Source organism: Capricornis sumatraensis, chromosome 8 (genome assembly GCF_032405125.1).
Source record: "Capricornis sumatraensis isolate serow.1 chromosome 8, serow.2, whole genome shotgun sequence".
Taxonomy (NCBI): Eukaryota; Metazoa; Chordata; class Mammalia; order Artiodactyla; family Bovidae; genus Capricornis; species Capricornis sumatraensis.
This window is the reverse complement of record NC_091076.1, coordinates 94,246,706-94,267,505: the sequence shown is the minus strand read 5'-3', so window position 1 is coordinate 94,267,505 and position 20,800 is coordinate 94,246,706. Positions and strand designations below refer to the sequence as shown.

The 20,800-nt window shown below is 57.2% G+C and overlaps 2 protein-coding genes across 6 annotated transcripts; one reads left to right on the top strand and one right to left on the bottom strand.

Annotated features, from left to right (window-relative positions):
• Positions 1 to 4,919: 4,919 nt before the first annotated feature.
• On the top strand, positions 4,920 to 9,733 carry SLC25A39 (solute carrier family 25 member 39). 4 transcript variants are annotated; one of them, XM_068976354.1, is made up of 12 exons: positions 4,920 to 5,016; positions 5,910 to 6,009; positions 6,143 to 6,202; positions 6,311 to 6,355; positions 6,607 to 6,740; positions 7,584 to 7,651; positions 7,798 to 7,922; positions 8,094 to 8,267; positions 8,579 to 8,688; positions 8,903 to 8,984; positions 9,057 to 9,137; positions 9,227 to 9,733. In XM_068976354.1, exons 2-12 carry the CDS (start codon positions 5,925 to 5,927, stop codon positions 9,340 to 9,342), a joined length of 1,080 nt encoding a protein of 359 aa, XP_068832455.1. In that variant the 5' UTR covers positions 4,920 to 5,016; positions 5,910 to 5,924; the 3' UTR covers positions 9,343 to 9,733. The 4 variants fall into 4 exon arrangements, with proteins under 4 accessions (XP_068832455.1, XP_068832458.1, XP_068832456.1 ...); XM_068976357.1 differs by having other exon boundaries at positions 6,631 to 6,740; positions 9,227 to 9,732; XM_068976355.1 differs by lacking the exon at positions 4,920 to 5,016 and adding an exon at positions 5,331 to 5,587.
• A 1,802-nt stretch (positions 9,734 to 11,535) lies between these two features.
• Positions 11,536 to 19,796, bottom strand: RUNDC3A (RUN domain containing 3A). Of its 2 annotated transcripts, none has more exons than XM_068976699.1 (11): positions 19,690 to 19,796; positions 15,955 to 16,070; positions 15,481 to 15,629; positions 15,209 to 15,294; positions 13,972 to 14,061; positions 13,766 to 13,846; positions 13,403 to 13,568; positions 13,130 to 13,287; positions 12,210 to 12,347; positions 11,984 to 12,090; positions 11,536 to 11,555 (listed from the first exon to the last, which is right to left on the bottom strand). In XM_068976699.1, the coding sequence occupies exons 1-11, from the start codon at positions 19,794 to 19,796 to the stop codon at positions 11,536 to 11,538; spliced, it is 1,218 nt and encodes a 405-aa protein (XP_068832800.1). The 2 variants fall into 2 exon arrangements, with proteins under 2 accessions (XP_068832800.1, XP_068832801.1); XM_068976700.1 differs by having other exon boundaries at positions 15,481 to 15,614.
• Positions 19,797 to 20,800: the final 1,004 nt, after the last annotated feature.

Sequence of the window (20,800 nt, the reverse complement as noted above, 5' to 3'; positions counted from 1 at the left end):
CTGCATTGGCAGGCGGATTCTTGACCTTTAGGGCCAGGCTTGGGTATGTGGAATTTTGATAATTATGGCTCAAAACTGCCCTCCTCCGAGGTAGATTAATACACATTCCTCCAGCAGAGTACAGAAAGCCTGTCCCGAGTTCCCGGCAGGACGGGGGGAAGGCAATTCTACAGAGTCTTAGCCAGGACTATTCCCCTCTAGAGGCCATCCCCTCAGACCACACCCAGGTCCCGCTATTCAAGCCTTGGGTGTCCAGAAATTCCCCAGCCCACCTTCTCAAGCCAGGGAGGTCTGGGGTGGGGGTCAGATAGAGGACTCTGCAGCTGGGCTGGTTCTAGCTATTACATTTATTTCTTTTTTTTTTTAACCTACAAAAAATGAAAGACAGTTTTGTTGTATGTTTTTTGTTTTTTCTTATGCACAGTTCCATGAACGGGGATTGAACCCAAGCCCTTCACAGTGAAAGTTCTAACCTCTGGACCTCCAGGGAATTCCCAGCTTCGTTGCCTTCTGATTCTGTACATGCGTGCTAAGTCCCTTCAGTCACGTCTGACTCTTTGCAACTCTATGGACTGCAGCTCACCAGGATCCTCTGTCCATGGGATTCTTCAGGCAAGAAAGCTGGAATCGGCTGCCATTTCCTTCTCCAGGGGATCTTCCCGACCCAGGATCGAACCCAGGTCTCATGTTTACCTGCATTGGCAGGTGGGTTCTTTACCACTAGCACTATTTATATATATATATATACATATACCATACATATATATTTCAGAGGGAGAAATCCTTTTCCCCACCAGCTTTTAATTTTGAAACCTTTTAAAACTTCAGAAAAACTGAGAACTGTACAGTGAGCAGCACATACCCTTCCCTTTGATCCACAGTTGTTCACGTTTTGCTGCTGCTGCTGCTAAGACACTTCAGTTGTGTCCGCCTCTTCGCAACCCCGTGGACTGCAGCCCACCAGGCTCCTCCATCCAGGGGATTTTCCAGGCAAGAGCACTGGAGTGGGCTGCCATCGCCTTCTCCTCACATTTTGCTACATTGGCCTTATTTCTTTCTTTTTGCTGAATCATTTGAGACTAAGTTGCAGATATTCACTCCTCAGCACTCCTAAGAACATTTCCTGAGAACAAGGGCATGCTCCTACCAACCTGCTGTATACTTACCACACTTAAGAAATTTAATGTGGATAAAATAATATTGACCGTACAGGCCTTCTTCAGTTTTCTCCAGTTGTCATAATAAAGTCCTGTCTAACTCCCCCAGGCTTCCCTGGTGGCTCAGTAGTAAAGAATCCTCCTGCCAATGTAGGAGACGTGGGTTCAATCCCTGGGTGGGGAAGATTCCCTGGAGAAGGAAATGTCAACACTCCAGTATTCTTGCCTGGGAAATTCCAAGGACAGTGGAGCCTGGTGGGCTACAGTCCACGGGGTTGCAAAAGAGTCGGGCTTGACTAATCAATACACAATACAATACTAACTTCCCCACCCCTCCCTGCCCACTGGGCTCAATCAAAGCTCCGACTTGGCATTTAGCTGGGGGCCTAGAATTCAGCTGAGGAGCCAGGCGGGCTACAGTCCATGGGGTCACGAGAGTCGGACACAACTTACCAGCTAAGCCACCATCACCAGAGTTTGGATCACTTTTCTCTGGTTCTGTGATCCAGAAGCTTGGGGACTGGCCTCCAGCAAGGCACTTCTGGTGGGCACAGTTCTGGCTCTAAACTCAGAGGTGCTGGTAGAGTCCATGGGAGAAACCTGAGCCCTACTTCAGGGCCCTAAATGTCTTCCTAGGCCCTAGGGGTGCAAGCTGGGGCTTGCCCTGGAAGAACTGAGCCTCACAATAAACTATCTTCTGTTTATATCCCTTCCCCAGTGCCAGGCAAGGACTTGTTCATCAGTCCCTGAGATAACCCCTGGGGCTGGTACTGTTTTCTCCCCTTTTACAGTTGAAAGGAATATCTGTTTTTTCCATCTGACAAGGAGGCTGGTGATGGCCACATGGGGCCACATGCTGCCTCTAGAAGGACTTTTGGGTGCCTGGTCAGTGTGAACCATGGCTGAGTCAGCCAGGACAGTGGCCGTCTCCTCCTCAGGACTCTAGGCTTGCTTCTCAGGGCAGGCCAGTCTAGCCAGGGCCCCACAGTTACGAGCATCTCAAGCTGTGGCTCCACCCTGAAGTTGCTCTGATTGCCCTTGGATGGCACCTCCATCGGCTCCAGCGGTAAATAACTTCTCGCAGCTACCCACACTGCTGCCAGTGTGCTGACCTTTGGTGCCCAAGGTTTTCTCAGCCTCAAAGCATTTACTGTAGGGTATGGCAGGGGCTGTGATCTGCTCAGCTCTTGGTGGGGCCACAGAACTATTTGTTGACTCTTTACTTAGCTTTTTACAGACTTGTCTTTAGCTAAGAGTCTGTAAGTCAGCAGGCAGGTGACCTCATCTTTCAGTTGAGGAAACAGGTGTAGTGACAAATCTCAAAAGCACCCTTTTGCAAGAAGAAACTCAGAAATGCAAGGAGTGCAAGCCTCTCCTTCTACCGTGAAGGAGACTGAGGCTCAGAGATCACCAGGTTTGATTCCTGGTTGAGCTACGTTGCTCTGGGAAGAAGGCATGTGAGGAGTCATCACTATCTGCACCTGCATTTAGAGGCAGAAGTAGGATCAGAATCCTGGTTGCTCTAAAGACCCTTTCCAGAAATTTCTGTGCCAAGGGGGAGGGGACAATGAATAATAACAGTGCTTTCCCCAGGTGTCTCAGTGGTAAAGAGTTCGCCTGCTAATGCAGGAGACACAGGTTTGATTCCTGTGTCAGGCAGATCCCCTGGAGAAGGACATCGCAACCCACTCCAGTATTCTTGCCTGGGAAATCCCATGGACAGAGGAGCCTGGCAGGCTACAGCCCATGGGGTTGCAGAGTCAGACAGGACTTAGCAACTAAACAACAGTAATAGTAACAGTCACTGACTGCTTGCCAAGTGCCAGACAGGGCTTTATGTACTTTAGAGCTATTAACTCATAAAATACAAAATTGCTGGGAGGTGCAGGTATTTTGATCCCCATCAGCTCATTTTATAAATGGCTTAAAAACTTCTAGATATTTGCTAGATGTCCCACAGCTGCTGCAGGAGGCAGCTCAGACTGGAACCAGGTCCTGGCCTCCCAGAGCTCTGATCTTGAGGCAGGTAAGTGGTGCGGGCCTGCACGTGCTGTATCTTAGAGTTCTTGAGACCTAAGGCCTGAGTAAACCTTTGCCAGGAGCAGAGAGCCTGCTGCTCTCATGTGATTTCGATGCAACTTGACCTCTAGGGTCCTCATTTTCTCACCGTAAAATGGGAAGAGTGCATGGGAGAAGTCTGGGTTCTACTCCACACCAGGAGTCATTACACACAAGGACTTGTCTCTTCCTCTGTAAAATGGGAAGAGATATCTCTTGGCTGATGGCTGTGAAACTGTTTGTAAGCCATGTCTGTAAGGCGGTAAAGGACCTTAATTGAGGCTGGGCTCTCTCCCTGACAGTTTATAAAATGATTTTGTGTCGTTTCAAAATTCACTTGGTATAAGAAGGGAATGTAAATGGCGCCTTCTCTCGGGGCCCTTTAGACCAGCAGCACTTCACCGGTCACTCCCCGCCCCCCACTTCGGGTTTCCTAGCCTCGAAGAGCCGCAAAGACTTTTCTCAGGGAAAGCGCATGGTTGGCCCCATGGAATCCACGTGCTAATCCGGCGTGCACCCGCTGGCTGGGTTACTCCCGGTCGGGAAGCAACCGTTCTGGGGGTGAGGGGCGGAGAAGCAAGTGACGTCAGAGTCACGGCCTACCATTCTTAAAGGCGCAGGCTCATAGCCCGTGTTCGTTTTTCTGTTAGAACAAATAATCAGTGAGCGAACGAAGTTTTAAAGGCTAGGCAGTTGGTGGGGTCTCGGCTAACGGGGCTGGCCCGGGAGAAAAATGAGTCTCCTGAGAAGCAGGATCGGAGACTTCGTTACAGGATTTACGCCAACCTGTCACCCCGGAGAGACAATTTGAGGGGAGGGGTTTGGTATTTGTCCAGTTCGAATTCCTGGTTCTTAACTTTGACCCTCAGTTTCGTCTTCCGTAAAATGGGAAAGGGGAATAATAATCTATTTCTATAACTGTTGAGATGTAGAAACAGGTTTTGTGAGAGTAACCAACACAGAAATGTTGGTCCCTTTTCCCCCTACTCGATCCTATCTCAGTGCAAAGTAAGAAATCTTTTGTAACTTGCCCAGGGTCACAAGGAGGTGGGACGAAGCCCAGGTTAAACCCAGATCTCACAGGGGCTCCCAGGCCAGCCGCTCCTTGGGCCAGCCTGTCTGGCTTCAGTTGCTTACTCGCTAACTCCATCGCCCACACCCGCATGGTACCCCGCAGTTTGTCAAGTGGTTTTGGCGTTGCAACCTCGGTGGATTGTCTGTTAAATGGGGACGACCCTGTTTGATACGATCATCATGAAGTTGTAAAAACCTCAACAAAGAGCCGGGTGGGTTGATGTTTCCCATCACTATCTGATCGCCCTCACGATCCTGAAAGAATTGATTCAAATCTCTTCCGGCCCGCGAATGAAGAAAACGGGGGAAGTGCGTTACCCATGCTCGTTTGGAAAGTTTGCCGGAGCAGCGTTCTGCCGGGGTATTGGTGGGGTGGTGTTGGGGACAATAAGTTGTCAAGTACAGCGCTGCCGCCAGGTCGAGCGCGGCGTGGAGACACACGACCTTGGCGCGCGGGCGGGACTGGGCACCAGCCGAGCCGGTTCGGGCTAGCGCGGGACAGGGAGGAGGCCGCGAGTGGGCGGGCCAGCGGCACTCCGGGCAAACGGTCGGTCGGCCCGAGGGGGCGGGGCCTCACAGGTCCAACCGGGGGCGGGGCGAGCTCGGCCGCTTTCCGAGTCGGCCTCGGCGCCGAGTGAGCGCGCGCGGAGCCCGCACCGGCGGCGGGGCCGCTATGGGTCCGCCCGGCCCCGGGCACCGCGCCGCTCGAGCACCGGCCTAGAGCCAGGTGGGCGGGACGGAACCAAGGCTGAGGGCCAAGCGGGAGGCAGAGGCGGGAGTTGGGTCCCTAGGGGTCCGAGGGAGGCTGAGCCGGGCGGGCCTGGGCTAGGAGCCGGGAGTCGCGGGGCGACCTAGTCGGCCCCACAGGGCGCTCCCTGCGCGAGGAGTCGGAACAGAATGTCTCTGAGGGGTGAAGAGCGATCTTGTCCTCTCCCTATTTCAAGCACTATCGGCCTAGCCTACCCCCCACCCCCACGCCACCATCCCGTCTCGCGAGAGAGAGCAGAGAAATTCGTCTTTACCCTTCGGCCCCGGGGCCTGGCCCTTCGGGCCTCGAGAGGACGGGTGCGGGGGAGGTCTGGGAGTCCTCACCTTCAGTCCCAGGAAAGGGGATGGACCCTTCGCCGCCCTCAGATTTGTTCCCTTTCCTTCACCTCCGGGCCTCACCTCTCCACGCTGTGTGACTCGAGGCTCGCATGCACCCATCTCGGGCCTGGGCGCTGGAGTGGAGGGCGGCTCAGGCGTTTTGATCGTTGGTACCCAGGCCTGCCGGGGCACCTGCACTGAACTGGATCACAGTACGCCGGAGTGGCGAGGGAGAGGGAATGGCGGTGGGCCGTTATTGTCCATCCATTAACTGATGGGTGACTCGCCCAGTTTCCTTGCTGACTACTCCCAGTGTGACCTTGGGCCGGTCAACTCACCTCTCTGAGCATGCTCCCCACCCCCACGCCCCCAGCAAGGTGAAGCTGAGAATAACTGCTTTAGAAAGTGGTCGTGAGAAACTCATACTCAGTGAGTGAATGGGGTGAGAGTCCCTGTAGTGTCCCCAGGCACCCCTGCCTCCTTTCTTCCCCTTCCTGACTCTGATTTTTGCTCCAGTTGACACTTGCTTTTCAGAACTGAAGCTACAAGATGGCTGACCAGGACCCAGGGGGCATTAGTCCCCTCCAACAAATGGTGGCATCTGGCGCGGGGGCTATGGTCACCTCCCTCTTCAGTAAGACCTGGGGAAAGTGGGGTGGGAGCAGCTGGGGGCTGGGGCTGACCAGACGTTGACAAGTGACTTGGCTCTGGATGAGGGGTCAGGGAGGGGTCCTGAAGGAGCCTCTAGCCCTGCCCTCCTCCCCTAGTGACCCCCCTGGATGTGGTGAAGGTACGCTTGCAGTCTCAGCGCCCTTCAGTGGCCAGTGGTGAGTGCCTGACCTTGGAGCCAATGAGGGTGCAGGGTTCCCCAGGGATGGGGTGCCTGGGGGCAGGTAGGGGACACTTCTGACTTGAGATACCGTCTTGTGTTTTAGAGCTGATGCCTCCCTCCAGACTCTGGAGCCTCTCCTACGCCAAATGTGAGTGCCCCGCACCACAGGGAGCCTGTAAGGGTTCACGGGAGGGAGTGTCCCGGTCTCTCAGGGCACATGGGGGCCCCACAGCTGTGGACTGGCACACACTTCTAGATCTTATCAGCCAGCCCTCTGTCCTACACTAAAACGTCCACTCAGGGACCCCAGGGTCCGCTGGCCCTCCAGGGATGGGAGCTCGCCACCTCCCTGTGAGGTCCCAGGGCCCTATCTTTCTGATGCCTCCACCCCTTCCCCAGTGCCCTCCTCTCTCCGATCCACAGGGAAGTGCCTCCTGTACTGCAGTGGTGTCCTAGAGCCCCTCTACCTGTGCCCAAATGGTGCCCGCTGTGCCACCTGGTTTCAGGACCCCACTCGCTTCACTGGTACCATGGTGAGGAGCAGCTGTGCCCGTGGGTGGGTCTGTAGGCATTTGGAGGGATACGGATTGGTAGGGCAGCAGACCCAGAAAACAGTGGGTAGCCTAAAGCATGTAGAGATGGCCAGTTCATTTTGGGAAGCGCTCCCCTGAGGGGGCAGGGCCTTCACTAGGTTTGAAAGGTGATTAGGAGTCTCTCCTGTTCCATGCTCAGTCGTGTCCGACTCTTTGAGACCCCATCGACTGTAGCCCACAGGCTGCTCTGCCCATGGAATATTCCAGGCACCAGTACTGGAGTGGGTTGCTCTTTCCTGTTCCAGGTTATCTTCCCAACCCAGGGCTTGAACCCATGTCTCTTATGTCTCCCACATTGGCAGGCGTGTTCTTACCAGTAGCACTACCTGGGAAGCCCAAGTAGGAGTCTCAGTTCAGTTCAGTTCACTCGCTCAGTCGTGTCCGACTCTTTGCGACCCCATGAATTGCAGCACGCCAGGCCTTCCTGTCCATCACCATCTCCCAGAGTTCACTCAGACTCACATCCATCGAGTCCATGATACCATCCAGCCATCTCATCCTGGGTCGTCCCCTTCTCCTCCTGCCCCCAATTCCTCCCAGCATCAGAGTCTTTTCCAATGAGTCAACTCTTCGCATGAGGTGGCCAAAGTACTGGAGTTTCAGCTTTAGCATCATTCCTTCCAAACACCCAGGGCTGAGTCAAATAGGGAGTTACATGTGTAGAGGCCTAAAGAGCTCCTGGGTAGAAGTGAGGGCATCGGGAGGGCCCAGCCTGGGCCAGCCCTGCCACAAGCCTTGTTCATTTCATCCTTTCTCCTTTCGGGCTTGTGTCTGCATGACCAGGATGCTTTTGTGAAGATTGTGCGACATGAGGGTACCAGGACCCTGTGGAGTGGCCTCCCAGCTACCCTGTGAGCACCCCAGTTCTGCGGCTTACCTCCCCTGATCCCCTCATTCCGACCTCTTACTCCCAACGTTGGCTGGCTGAGTGGGATCAGGGAACCTTGGGAGGTTTGGGAGCTTTGGAGAGTCTTGGCTAACCTATACACACCTCCAGGGTGATGACTGTGCCAGCCACTGCCGCCTACTTCACCGCCTACGACCAACTCAAGGCCTTCCTGTGTGGTCGAGCCCTGACCTCTGACCTCTACGCTCCCATGGTGGCTGGCGCACTGGCTCGCCGTGAGCACAGCCCTGGGCCCCCCATCTCCCTTTGACCACCCCCCGTGCAGAAGCCCAGTCCGGACTCCCAACCTCTGCCAGCCTTGGGGTGGGGGGATATTCAAGACCCCCAGACTCTGGGAGGGCTGCCACTGGGACCTGTGAGCTGACCCATCCTCCCATTCCCCGCAGTGGGCACCGTGACTGTGATCAGCCCCCTAGAGCTGGTGCGGACAAAGCTGCAGGCTCAGCACTTATCATACCGGGAGCTGGGGACCTGTGTCCGAGCAGCTGTGGCTCAGGGTGGCTGGCGCTCACTCTGGCTGGGCTGGGGTCCCACTGCCCTTCGGGATGTGCCCTTCTCAGGTAGGCACCTGGAGTGCAGGGGTTGAGGTGAGGGGCCCTAGGAGGTCTATAGCTAAGCCCCAGTTTTGCTGCTACTAATCTATAAGTCATGTAACTTCTCTGAGCCTTGAGTATCCATCTCACGTGTGAAGTGGGCCCCACATTTTCATGAGACGCTCCCTGCCCAGGGCCTGTGAAATCCACTGGCACATAGCATGTAGGCTTCATAATTGGAAGGGAGTAGTCGTGATGTATGTCTGTGGGAGATGGGAAGTCTGGGCCTACCCCACCGCCCTCCCAGTCTCTAATGAGTGCTCCCCCATGCCCCCAAGCTCTGTACTGGTTCAACTATGAGCTGGTGAAGAGCTGGCTGAGTGGGCTCAGGCCAAAGGACCAGACCTCCGTGGGCATCAGCTTTGTCGCTGGCGGCATCTCAGGGATGGTGAGTTGATCATGCTGGGAGTGAGGCCATTGATGTGTCCTTGAGGTGACCAAAGGGTTGTTGGAGATGCTCTGGAAAAGAATCTTTGCGTGCCTGTCCAGGGTACGCTCACTCCATTCACCTAGGGATGTTCTAGCTAAGGCCAGGAGGCCCCGGCTGGATGCAAGGGACGGGGGTCCTGGGAATGGAGACAAGCCTGTCTGCACCCCGCCAGGTGGCAGCCACCCTGACTCTACCCTTCGACGTGGTGAAGACTCAGCGCCAGGTCACACTAGGAGCAGTGGAGGCTGTGAGAGGTGAGGAGCCCTGGCTGGTGTGGGGCAGGGCTGGGGGTGCCCCGCGGGGTCTTACTGGGCCTGGATTTGCAGTGATGCCCCCGCACACTGACTCCACGTGGCTGCTGCTCCGGAGGATCCTGGCCGAGTCAGGCACCAGGGGCCTCTTTGCAGGTGGGCGTCTTTGTGTGTATGTCTACACCCTGGTGAAGTTGGTGCTCCCTGGGACTCGACCTCTGACCCTAGCTTCCCCTCCACTGCAGGCTTCCTCCCGAGGATCATCAAGGCCGCCCCTTCCTGCGCCATCATGATCAGCACTTATGAGTTCGGCAAAAGCTTCTTCCAGAGGCTCAACAGGGAACAGCTTCTGAGCCCTTGAAAGGAGCGAGGGGACAAGGACCCTACCTCTTCCATGGACAGGGTGGGGCAGGAGGAGACTGAGCCAAGTGCCTTTTCCTTCAGCACTGAGGGGAGGGGCCTCATTTCTCTTTCCTCCCCACTCAGCCCCAGGGGTAGGGGAATGCCCCTCTGCACCCACCCAGAGCACCCCACCAACCCCCGACTGCTTCCTGCTATTCCCCATTCCCCGGCCCTGAGAATCATCACTGTCTCCCCTCAAGTTCAAGACCAAATCTGCTCACTTCTCCCCTCATTTCCCTGTGGGTTTGCTGTAAGTGAGCCTGTCTCTAGGAGCCACAAAACCCTGGGCCTGGCGTAGTCTGTACCCACTCCTGTTAATTTGTTGAGTCTAAAGATGATAAACTTCTTTCTAATGCTTGTGACTGCAGAAGGTGTCTGGGTTGGATGGAAGAACAGGGCTTGGTGAGCGATTTGCACAGAAGAGGCCTGGAAGGGACCTTGACATTGGCTTTGGCTGCCTGGGTGGCATCCCTGTAGAGGAGCCCTCCTGTGATGTTACGCGAGCCGGTGGGGGTGAGACCTTTACCCAAGGGCACACTTAAGTGATAACCCAGGAAGGAAGGTGGCTTCAGTGCCAGGCTTTGGCCTAATGGAAGAGTCTAGACCTTTAGGCCAAAGCTGAATTGCTCAAGGTAATGGATGGGAAATGGGGCCCTGCCAGGGCTTGCCTTCTCCATCTCTGCCCCACCCCCCACTCCCTGCCCAGGATGTCCAACTTCTTCTCTGCCTGGGGTAGATGAGTTATCCAAGGGGCCCTTAACACATTTTGGTGTTTCCCTGGGCTGACCTACTATTTCAGACACTTCATACCAAAAGCCACCCGCTCCCTGAATTATTCCGGCCAGTCTGTTTTCAGAGTTTAGCGGGTCCAGCATCACCTGGTGGTGGGCCCAGCACTAACTCTACCACATTCTGCCAACCTCAGGAGCGGGCCCCCTGTCCCAGCCCCTCCACAGACAAGGCCGCCCTCAGTCCTCTGGTTTTTATTTGCCTGATACCCTCATAGCTGCCCCCCCGCCCCCAGCCAGGGGGCTGAGAAAGGAGTGACTCTAGGGCATACACAGGGGCAGACGTTAAGAGGCGTGGGAGGTGGGGCTGCTGAGGCTGGGCCACCAGCCCGAGGAGGGTGGGGTGATGAGCGAAGGAGAGTCCAGCTGGGAGCTAACCAGGCATCGGGGTCACCGGAAGAAGCAGCTTCCTGAGGGCTCCCCGTGGCCTCGGTGCCCCTGCCTCTCGGCCCCAGCGGCCTCCCTCTGCAGCTCCGGCCTCCGTGGGCAAGAAGCTGAACTGGGCTAGAAGCAAAGGGTGTCTCCAGAGAGACTCCTGGCTGAGTGGGCAGCGTTCTCTGGAGGGTGGCCTGGGTTGGGGAGGCTCTGAGGAAGGGCGGCAGGTGGGGCTGGCGCTGCCCACGCCGCTCCTCAGCTGGGGCTCAGTGCCGGGCTGCCCTCGGGACTGTCGCTCACCAGGCACTCGTTGGATTTGAAGCTCGCCAGGGACTTGCAGCTGGGGATGGAGGCCAGGGAGCCGCAGAGGCCCAGCATGGAGGGCGTGGGGTCCTTCCCTGGGGAGAGAGGGCGGGTGAGGCCGAGCCAACCGGCCTCAGCAAGTGAGTGGTGGGCGGTGCTCGGGTGCAGGCAGTGAAGGGACAGCCCTCGGGTCACCCGCCAGGAGACCCTCATTCTTGGAGCGCTGGCCTTTTGCAGTGAAACCTGGGAAGAGCACCTGGCGCTGTCATGCACAGAGCTGGGGACAGACACTGTATTGTAATCGTCAGTTTATGTCTCTGTCTCCCCCTGAGGGTTCATCGTCTCTTTGTCCGTTTATTAAACACATGGTGAGCACTTGTTCGGTTCCAAGTGCGGGGGATACAGAGAGCGGACGAGACACGGTCCCTGCCCTCATGGAGCTCACAGTCTGATGGGGAGACAGACACACGGACAATCACAGACAGTGTGGCGGGGTTCCACGGTCCATAGCCTGCCTCGTCTCAAGGAAGTTCTAGGGTCATCCAGTGCAGTGTGGATTTTAGAAAGAAAAGACAGGCGGTCCAGGCACCAGGGAAACTAGGGTGGGAAAGCCAGGTGAAGCCAAGGAGGGAGGGCAACACAAAATGCATGCGTTGAAGTCCTGGACATTCGCTTGAAGGGAGCCACTAATTTGGTTCTGAGCTTCCTGGCAGCCAAAGAGAAGGGGGAAACAATGGTCAGGCAACTGGTTCATAGAGCGCAGGAAATAAGAGCAAAATAGTTAGGCAAAGAACTCCCGAAGGATCTGTAGGGCCTTTGTGGGGCCTTTGAGGATGTAATGGAGCCCTCACCATTTGCCAACACTGGTGACTGTTCTAGTCAGCACCCCCATTTTACAGATAGGAAGGGCTCAGCAAGGTGGACTCAATGACCAAGCTCCCACGACCAGAGAAGGCGCAGCTGGGACTTGTGCCAGGGTCTGCCTGACACCCCAAACCAAGCTCTCAGTTGCTGTGCTAAGCTCCCAGGCAGGGTTGAGTGAATGAGGGAAATGGCTAGGGCCTGACTACGAGACCCAAGGCCTGGCCTCAGCCCTTTTGGAGTGGATACTGGGTGCTGGATTGGGGGGCTCACCGATGGGGCCCCAGGGCTCCTCGTCCCGCTTGCCCTCTCCCAGGCGCTGGGAATCCGAGCTTAGACTGGCTTCAGCAGACAGGGGCTCCGTGCTCATGAAACTGTGTCTGTGGCAAAGCAGAGAGAGAGCCAGTGGGCGGACAGAGGCCCACAGCCCCCAGCGCCCCTCTTCTGCAGGAGAGGAGGGACCGGCACTGAGCTCAGGCTGAGTCTGGCTGGGGCTTACCTCCGGTAGAGCTTGGGGTTGTTGGCACCCTCGGCCCCACTGAGTGTGCCCAGTGATGGCCATTGGTTGACCAGGCGTGTGGTGAGGTCCTTGGAACCCTGGGCCAGGGGGGCGTGGTCACCAGGGATCAGACCTGTCCTGGGATGGGGAGGGGGGGTCAGGCCTGGCTGGAAGAGGGAGCAGAAGTGGGGAAGAAGGGCTCAGAGAGAGGTGGGGGGAAGGGCTAGGATTGAAACCTGGGTGGCAGAAACATTACAAATGTTGAGAGTCAGTGGGGCAGATCCTGGGAGTCAGTGGAGTGTACTGGGGGGTCACAGAGGTGATAGGAATTAGAGCATTTATGTTGAGGTTTAGCGGAATAATGAGATGTCAGAGTTAGGGTGGCGGGCAGGTGGGTGCAGAGCAGTGCAGGGATCATGAAGAAGAATGGGGTGTCAGGGGATCAGGCTGGGGGGCCTCAGGGTGATGAAAACGTTTAAAGAGGAACTGTTAGAAGGATGGGTAAAAGTGAGGTCGGGGGTCACTGTGCCTGATGATGCTCAGTGGGCCTAAGTTGCTGTTCAGACGTGTTGAACAGAGGGAATGATGCAATCATGTTGAAGGGCGTTGTATACTATTAATTAGAGATGCTTGTGAGTAATACTGGAGCTCCTGTAGTGCCGGAATCCCAGGAGTACTGCTGAGTGGCCATTCTAGCTGGTGTCTCGTAGCTAAGGATGAAGTGGGGAGCCAGCTTGGGGCGGGTCTTATGTTGAGAATAAAGCTAGGTCGCCCGGGGAAGGGGATCTCAGGGTGGCGGTATCGGGCTCAGTGGTCTGATGTTGGTGGTTGGCATCAGGAAAAGTGATGTTAGAGTCAGCGGGGGCGATGTGGTCGGGGTGGCGGGGGACAGGGGTCAGGGCCGCGGCGGCGGCACTCACAGCTGCTCCTGCAGCTCCAGGATCACGCCTTCCAGCTCCCGCTTCTCCCGCTGGTTCTGCGCCGCCGCCTCCTCCAGCTGCAGTTGCAGCCGCCGGTTCTCCGCCTCCAGGTCCTTCAGCTGCGACTCGCGCAGACGCACCAGCTCCTCCAGGTAGCCCTGCGGGGCGCCAGCTCAGCCCCGGCGGCGAGAGAAGGGCGTCCCCGCGGCCGCCCGCCCCGCCTTCTGCCGGGCTCGCCCCGTCCACGCCCCGCCCACGCCGCGCGCCGCACACCTTCTGCGCGTAGACAATGCGGAACTTCTGTTCCATCTTGTGCCACTTGCTGTACCAGCTGTCCTCGTCGGTGACGAGCGGCAGGTACGGGTGCTCGGGCGAGTTGTCCTCGCTCGTGCTGCTCTCGGCGCTGTGCCGCTCCTCCTCGTCCGTCAAGTAGTCGTAGCTTGAGGGAGGGAGCGGTTACACAGCCAAGGTTACACAGTTACACAGACGAGCCTCTTGGGCCGGGGGCGGGGGGCGGGGAGGGGGGCGGCATGATGCCAGACCGCCTGCCTCGCGCCCGCCATCCCCACCCCTCAGGGCGGTCGTCTGTCCGCACCCACCCACCTCCGCAACAATCGCAACAATTGGGCTGCTTACCTCTGAGTGAACTTTAGGTAGGGCGTGTAGTCGATGACCACGGGGGTCTTCCCGTCCAGCACTTCGCCCTTTAGGCAGAAGCTGGGGGCAGAGCAGCCACAGGGTGGGGGGCAGGTATGAGAGGATGGGAGTGTGGACTTTCGCAGAGAAACAACCCCAATCCCACCCACCGTCACGGCGACCCGCCACCGCCACCCAGACCCTACCTGAAGTCTATGGCGCTCAGTCCGATCAGCATCCCAGTGAGGACCGTGGCTTCCTCCCGCATCATGATGGCTCCTGAGTCGTAGAAGCGTCTGTGGGGAGGAGGGAGGTACCGGCAATGTAGTCTTCCCAGGGAGCCCCACACCTCAGGGCTTCTCCTGTTGGCTTATTACAAACCTTGCCTGGAGGAAGGAGGTATCTTTTTTCCTGCTCACCTCTCACTCTGTCTCCCCCTCAGGCTGGGGCCTACTGGGGATAGCACCTGTGTCTCCCACCTATTAAAGCGCATGTCCCCTGAGATTCGACCTCCATCCCTCTGAACTACCCCTTCTCCACCAAGTACAGAGTCACCCAGATCCTAAAAATCAGGAAACAAGTCCTAAACAGTGCTTGGCATATAGTGAAGTGTTTGTCTCTCAGTCATGTCCCACTCTTTGCAACCCCATGGATAGTAGCCTACCAGACTCCTCTGTCCATGGGATTCTCCAGACAAGAATACTGGAGTGGGTTGCCATTCCCTTCTCCAGGGGATCTTCGCGACCCAGGAATAGAACCCAGGTTTCCTGCATTGTAGGCAGATTCTCTACCGTCTGAGCTACCAGGGAAGTATTTTGGCATATAGTCGATTTTTTTTTTAATATATGTTAATGTGAATCCTGAAATGTGAGGACACACCAGAGATACACTGCAGCTAAAAACATCAGGTTGGGTGTGACCACGTGAGGAGGGTAGCGAGGCACATGTCCCCACTGTACTCATTTTCCCCTTTGGCACATCTTGCCTGTGACCCTGCCTCCCAGACCCAATGTCTCTGCAGACCCACAGTGTATGGACCGAAACTCTGTCCCCTGGGACTCTGTAGTCCATGGGTAGCAAGTACAGTACTGCTGCTGTTTGCAGAGCAGGTAGAGCTGTGTGCTATAGGTCATGGAAGGAGGCCAACAAGTAAAACAATACATAGTTGAGGCTTGTCCAGAGCTGTGTGTGTGAGACCAGCACTGAGGTCATGGGGGATAATGAATTTGACTTGGAAGAGATGATGGTAGTGCTAAAAGTGTGTTCTGGGACGGGCTGGCCCAGCTGATGGGTGGATGGTCTGGGAGAGGGAAACTAGCAGTGCATGCTGGTAGTTGTAGTCCAGATACTGAAGGTTCCTGCCACAACTTAAGGATCAAGTGTGTTTAGGCAATGAATGTACATCCTGAGACTTGTGGTCCACACTGATTGAGGGGGTCTGACCTGGTGGTCCGAGTGTCCCGCAGGGCTGTGGTGATGTATTCCGACATGCGTTTCTCCATCAGTGCCACCCGGATCCATGCCCGGCCCTGGAAAGCACGTTCACTTTTACTGGCTGCCCCAGAGGGACCCATGTGTGTGCCCCTGGGTCTGGACCTCCTGTGGCCCTTCTCCCCAGGGCCTGTGGGCTGGGGCGAGGACCAAGAAGCAAGCAGCCCCTCTGTATCCAGAGGAGGGAGCAGCTGCCCTGGCCCTGCCCGCTGCAGGCCCCTCACCTTGGCCCGGGCAGTACTGATGTTTTCCATGTTCTCGATGCTGCTCACACAGTTGTTGGGCACTTTGCTGCAGGCCAGGCGGATGTAGTCCCAAAAGCCTCGCTGCCCATCTGAGCTGAACCAGCTCACCGGACCTGCTGGGGCACAGGCTGAGCCAGGGCAGGGAGCGGGCTCAGCAAGACCAGGGAGTTTGGAGAGGGTCCACGTCATGGGGCATCGACATGCATAAATAAAAGCAGCCATGCATGTGCATCACGCCTGCCCCAAACAGACATACCCACACATGCATGTACACAAAGGCTCACTGCTGGGGCTTGTGGGTACCCCTTGTATTGTGCCCCCCCCCCTTCCCAGCTCTGTGCTTGAGCTTCTGTGCATGACCTAGAATTGGGACCAGGAATGGGGTTCAGACAGCCACAGAGTAGCTCAGAAGGGGGTAGCTGGGAGCAATAGGGGACAGGAACCTGGACCCACCTTTGAAACGGTGGCTGAGGATCTGCTCTAAGATGGCTGCGAAATTCACAAACTCCTCGGATGAGTCATCGATGGGCTCCGTTGTGTACTTCTCCAGCAGGGTTTTCACGGAGAACCTGGGTGAGAGGGAGGGAGAAGGGGCAGTGGGGTGTCAGGTGACAAGACAGGGTAATGGGGGTAAAAGGCAGGATAAGAAGAGACCACCAGGAGCATGGATGTGGTGGGGAGGCAGAGGGAAAGGGAGGGGGGACTAGTGGGGCTGTAGTGACCAGAGAGGGGCTGTGATGTGAGTGAGCAGGGTGCAGATGGGAGATTGATTGACAGAGTGGGTGACGGAGAGGTGACAGGCAGAGAAGGGAAGCTTCAGGAACAAGGTATGAGAGGGGATGAAACAACAGGTAGAAGGATGAGGCGCCCAGAGCCAGGGGGCCAGCCCAGAGCCTCTTCCTGATCAGCCACCCTTTGGAGTTGCATCCTCTCTGTCAGAGAAGGGTGGGGGTTGGCTCAGAGGTGGGAGCTGCTTTGTGCCCCTGTCCTGAGCTGCCTTCTGCTATTGCTAGAACAATCTCCAGTCCCTTCTGGGGTGGGGCTGGGGTCACCTGTGCCAGAGCATGTGAGTTGCACCAAGCACATGGAGCGTGGGCATGCATGGGTGGCCAGGTGGACCCCCAGCACACAGATGCCCCCCTTCCCCCTTTTCCTTCCTAGCTTGGCCACCCACACACCAGCTGCCCAGAACCAGGCAGTGCAGAGCTGGGCCGGGGGAGGTGCAGGGCGCAGGTCTGACACACACAATGGGTGGGAAGGGGCACTGGCAGCAGATCTCTGGAAGGGGGCCTGAGGGCCCGGACACCTGGCCTCTCGGAGAGGAAAGAAGCCAAGGGAAGCCAATGGGGCTGAGAGACTGGAGCCCAGCAACCCCCACCCTCCCTCCAATCCACCCAGAGCCTGGGCTCCCTCTGCAGTCCCTACGCCTGCATTCTCCACCTGCCATCGCTGCAGCGGGGTGGGGCAGGGATGAGGACCTGGTTCCCAGCATCCCATCATGGCCCCTCTGTGGGTGGTACAGCAGGGGGGATGTATCCAGGGACATGGGGGCTGCTTGGCACCATCCTTCTTTCTCTAAGCTCATCCAGTCCTGTAATGTGCCCAGCGTTATACTCTGTATGTGTCATCTCATCTATCCTGACAGCCTTGGGAGGGAGGTCCTCTTAGTATCACCATCACCCCGATTTTACAGATAAGATAACTGAAGGGTCTAAGAGACTGACTGATTTGTTCAAAGTCACGCAGCTTGTGAGGCGTCAACAGGTATGTCTGATCCCAATGCCCTTGCCCTTTCTGGGGCCTCCTGGTGGATGTCAGGATCAGTGAGGCCCCAAGCAGCCCCTGACTCCTCCACACTCTGTCCTCCGCTCTGGGCTCCAGCCCTCGAACACTGGCCACCAAGGCTCTAGGCCAATGGCACAACTAACCCCACAGACCTCACTCCCTTCCTTTGAGTTGGTCTGGCCTGAGATAAGAGTCAGGTCAGTGCTGGGGTTGTACCGAGGGAGGCAGCCTGGATGGACTCAAATCCTGTGTCCTGGTGGTACCTTTGTGGCCTTGGACAAGTCACTTAATCTCTCCAAGGCCCATATTCCCCAGGTGTAAACAAGAGCAATAGTACTTGTCTCATCAAATTTTGGTTCAAATTCTGGAAAAAGTCTGGGAGAAGGTGAGTGAGCAAGCCATGGGGCAGGGGTGGTAAGGAACTGGGCCATTAATGGCATGACCAGAAGGAGTCTGTGTTTAGGGCATTATCCAGACTTTATTATACAGCCCTGCTCCTGTGATGTCTTCTGGTCATTTGGGTCAGACCTCAGTGGGGGCCTGTGGCTGGTTTCAGCATGGCAGCCATCTGCCATCTGTCCTCAGGGGTGCTGTGGTGCTGGTCATCGCCCCCGGGAGCCCCATGGTGTGTTCCCTGCTCAGAGGTGCAGTGGCTGCTGCAGGTTACCATGGAGACAGGGCAACCAGGGCCCAGGGGAGCCCTTGGCCTGCTAAAGGGAACTGTTCCCAGAGCTGGAGGCAAACCACGTGACTGTAATGAGGCGGCAGGGACCAGAGGGGTTTCTGAGCCTCTGTCATGCTCGCAATCACCCCTTCCCCGCCAACTCTATCCCTCACATTCCAGCTCTAACCCCACTTCCAGTCCCCCAGAACGTCGGCTTCTGCAGCTGAGGCCCAGAGGCGTTTGTCCCTTCCCTACACTTTCAACAGTCCCAGCTGTCTTGGCAGGCAAGAGAAGGAAGAAGAACCTAGGAGGTCAAGAGAGATGAGAGGGACAGGAAGGATGGCATAGGGACGGGCTGTTTTCATGTGCCAGGTGCAGGACTAGGCTCCAACGTGCATCATGTCATTACCATTCCTTGGTGTGGCTGTTACACCTATGATGGAGATGGTGAGACACCCAAGACTCAGAGTGGTTAGGAGACTTCCGCAAAGTGGTACAACTAAAAACTGAAGAAAAGCCTGAACCTAGGACTGTCTGTGTTTTACACCACACTAGCAGGGCCTGGGAGGTGAGCATGGAGGCAGAGGCCTGCATTTGGGCTGGGCCACTGCCACACTCATTCCTTCTCTAATGTTCCAGGCATTTTTACAGAGGTCATGTGTGCACAGCACCATGCTAGGCACTGGGGATATAATGGTATGAGACAGACGTAGTAGAGCTGAGTGTGCACCCAGGAACCTGGAAGAGTTGTAGGAGACAGACCCAGGGCATCAGGTGGGCACTGATCCCTGGGGGAAGGAGCAGGACCACGGCTGGTATGCAGGCAGGTGGGTCTGGCAAGGGAAGACAGCTGAGCCCTCAGAGGTGGCGTGGGGCAGAGGGGAGACAGCAGGTGGAGAAGGCAGTTGGCAGGGGGCTCCAAGGGGGAGAGATGAGTACAGGTAGGGGCTGAGGACTGGTCATTCCTGGCTTCAGGGAGGGGAGAGTGAGCCACTGCAGGGCTGGGGAGTGGGAAGGTTCACTTTCTGGGCCCCAAGAAAGCGGGCAGGTCTTCCCAACACTGCGACAACCCCACCCTTGGGAACCTCGGCCCTCCCAATCTCCTCCCCTTGGACCCGGGAGAACACAGCTTCTGCAGTCAGACCCTCACTCCTTCCCACCACAGGGGCAGTGCTGTGCCTTCACTGGATGGATTCCAGGACTTCACCTACATGCCCGGTTGACCCTGCCATGGGCTGCAACTGCCTAGAGATGGAGGAGGGCACCACCCCTGCTCCAGGATTTGAGCAGTGGGAAATCTCCCAGAAAAGCCCTACCCCAGAGAGGCCAGGTTGGCAGGGGTGGGAGTGAGGACACGCTTGGAGGGCGTTCATTCCCCTCTCCCATCAGTTCTTCTCTGCCCACCCAGCTCCCGCCCCCAGCAAGGGAGCCAGCCCTCCCCTCCCCTCCCCCCCACAGACAATGTCACTTCCTGGTTCTCACAGGAAGCTGCAGTGCCAATTAAACACCCCTCACCCTCCAGGCCCCAGGCTGGGCACAGGCCTGGCCTGGTCTGGCCTAGAAGGGTAGGGACCAGACCTCTAGACCCTCTCCAAGCCTGGGTCTGAGGATAGCGGACGCGGGCTCCTCTTAACCCTGTGCTGCCTCCCTTTTCTTCGCGTCTGCTGTGCATCCTCGCATCCAGCCGGCCCCGTCGCCTCTCCTTGACCACCCCACCCCCGCCCGCCGGCGGTGCCCACCTGCACACGGTGATCAGGTTCCTGCGCTCCACGGCCACATTGCGGGAAGACGCTTTCTTGGAGGACAACCCCAGAGCCATGGTGGTCTGGACAAAGCTCGCTTCCATCCAGATGTGTGGCCACTGCTGCCGCCGCCAGCTGCCCCTCACCCTGCCCGGCGCCCCGGCCCCCCCACCGCCGGATCACCGCTGGGCCCTCTGCCCGCCGGGGCACATCGACCCCTCCACGGCCATCCTCCAGTCGCTGCGCGTGTTGCCCGGCCCCCTGGCTCTCTCCCCCGGCGGCGATTCCGAAGCAAAACAAGGCCGGGGAGGGAACTCTCCGAGGTGCTGAGCCGGGGCCCGTCACCCCCTCCCCTAGCTGCCCGCCCCCCTCGGCCGGTGACGTCAAAGCCCTCGAGCCCCGCCCCCTGGCAGGCCGGGGACCAATCCGCAGAGGGTGCAGGATTTGGAGGGGGAGGGGAAGGGACAGGGGCCTCAAGGAGCGCCGAGAGGGTCCCAGGGAGAGGCAGCGATTGGAAGGAAGAAAGGGGGCTTCTGGCTTGCCCTCCACCCCCAGGCTCAGAGCCCAGGACCCCACGTCTCGCGTCTCTGCGTCCCGACGCCTCTACTCCCTTGTTTCTGACCTCTGATCAGTGGTGTCTATCTCAGATGTCTTCTCATTTCTCCTCACCTTTACCCCGGCCCCCTCCGCCCACCCGTTGTCTATCGGCATTCCCAATGAGGCCAGGCCAGGTCTGCGTCCAGAGACCCTGGAGACCAAGGAGCAGTCGGAAACTGCTATCTGTCTGCCCCCGGGCTTGGTTCTTCTGCGCCAGCCGGCGGAGTCCACCGCTGTAGGGTGGGGGATGGGAATTCAGAAGGAGCCGTAGGAGCCCTGAGCCTAGAACCCGTCGGGACAAAGAGTGGAGAGTAGACTGGCAGCTAAGGGCCTGGGCTCTGTGGAGGTTCCCAGCAGTAGAGCTGATGCCCATAGTGGTGCCAAGTAACTGCTTCTGAGTCCTACCTCCTCACACCACCCCAGAGGCAGCTGGTTTGAGGATTAACCCCTTGGTTGCTAGAATTGCTGCAGGGTGCCACCAACCCTCTCTTCAAGGCCGGAAAAGCTGGTT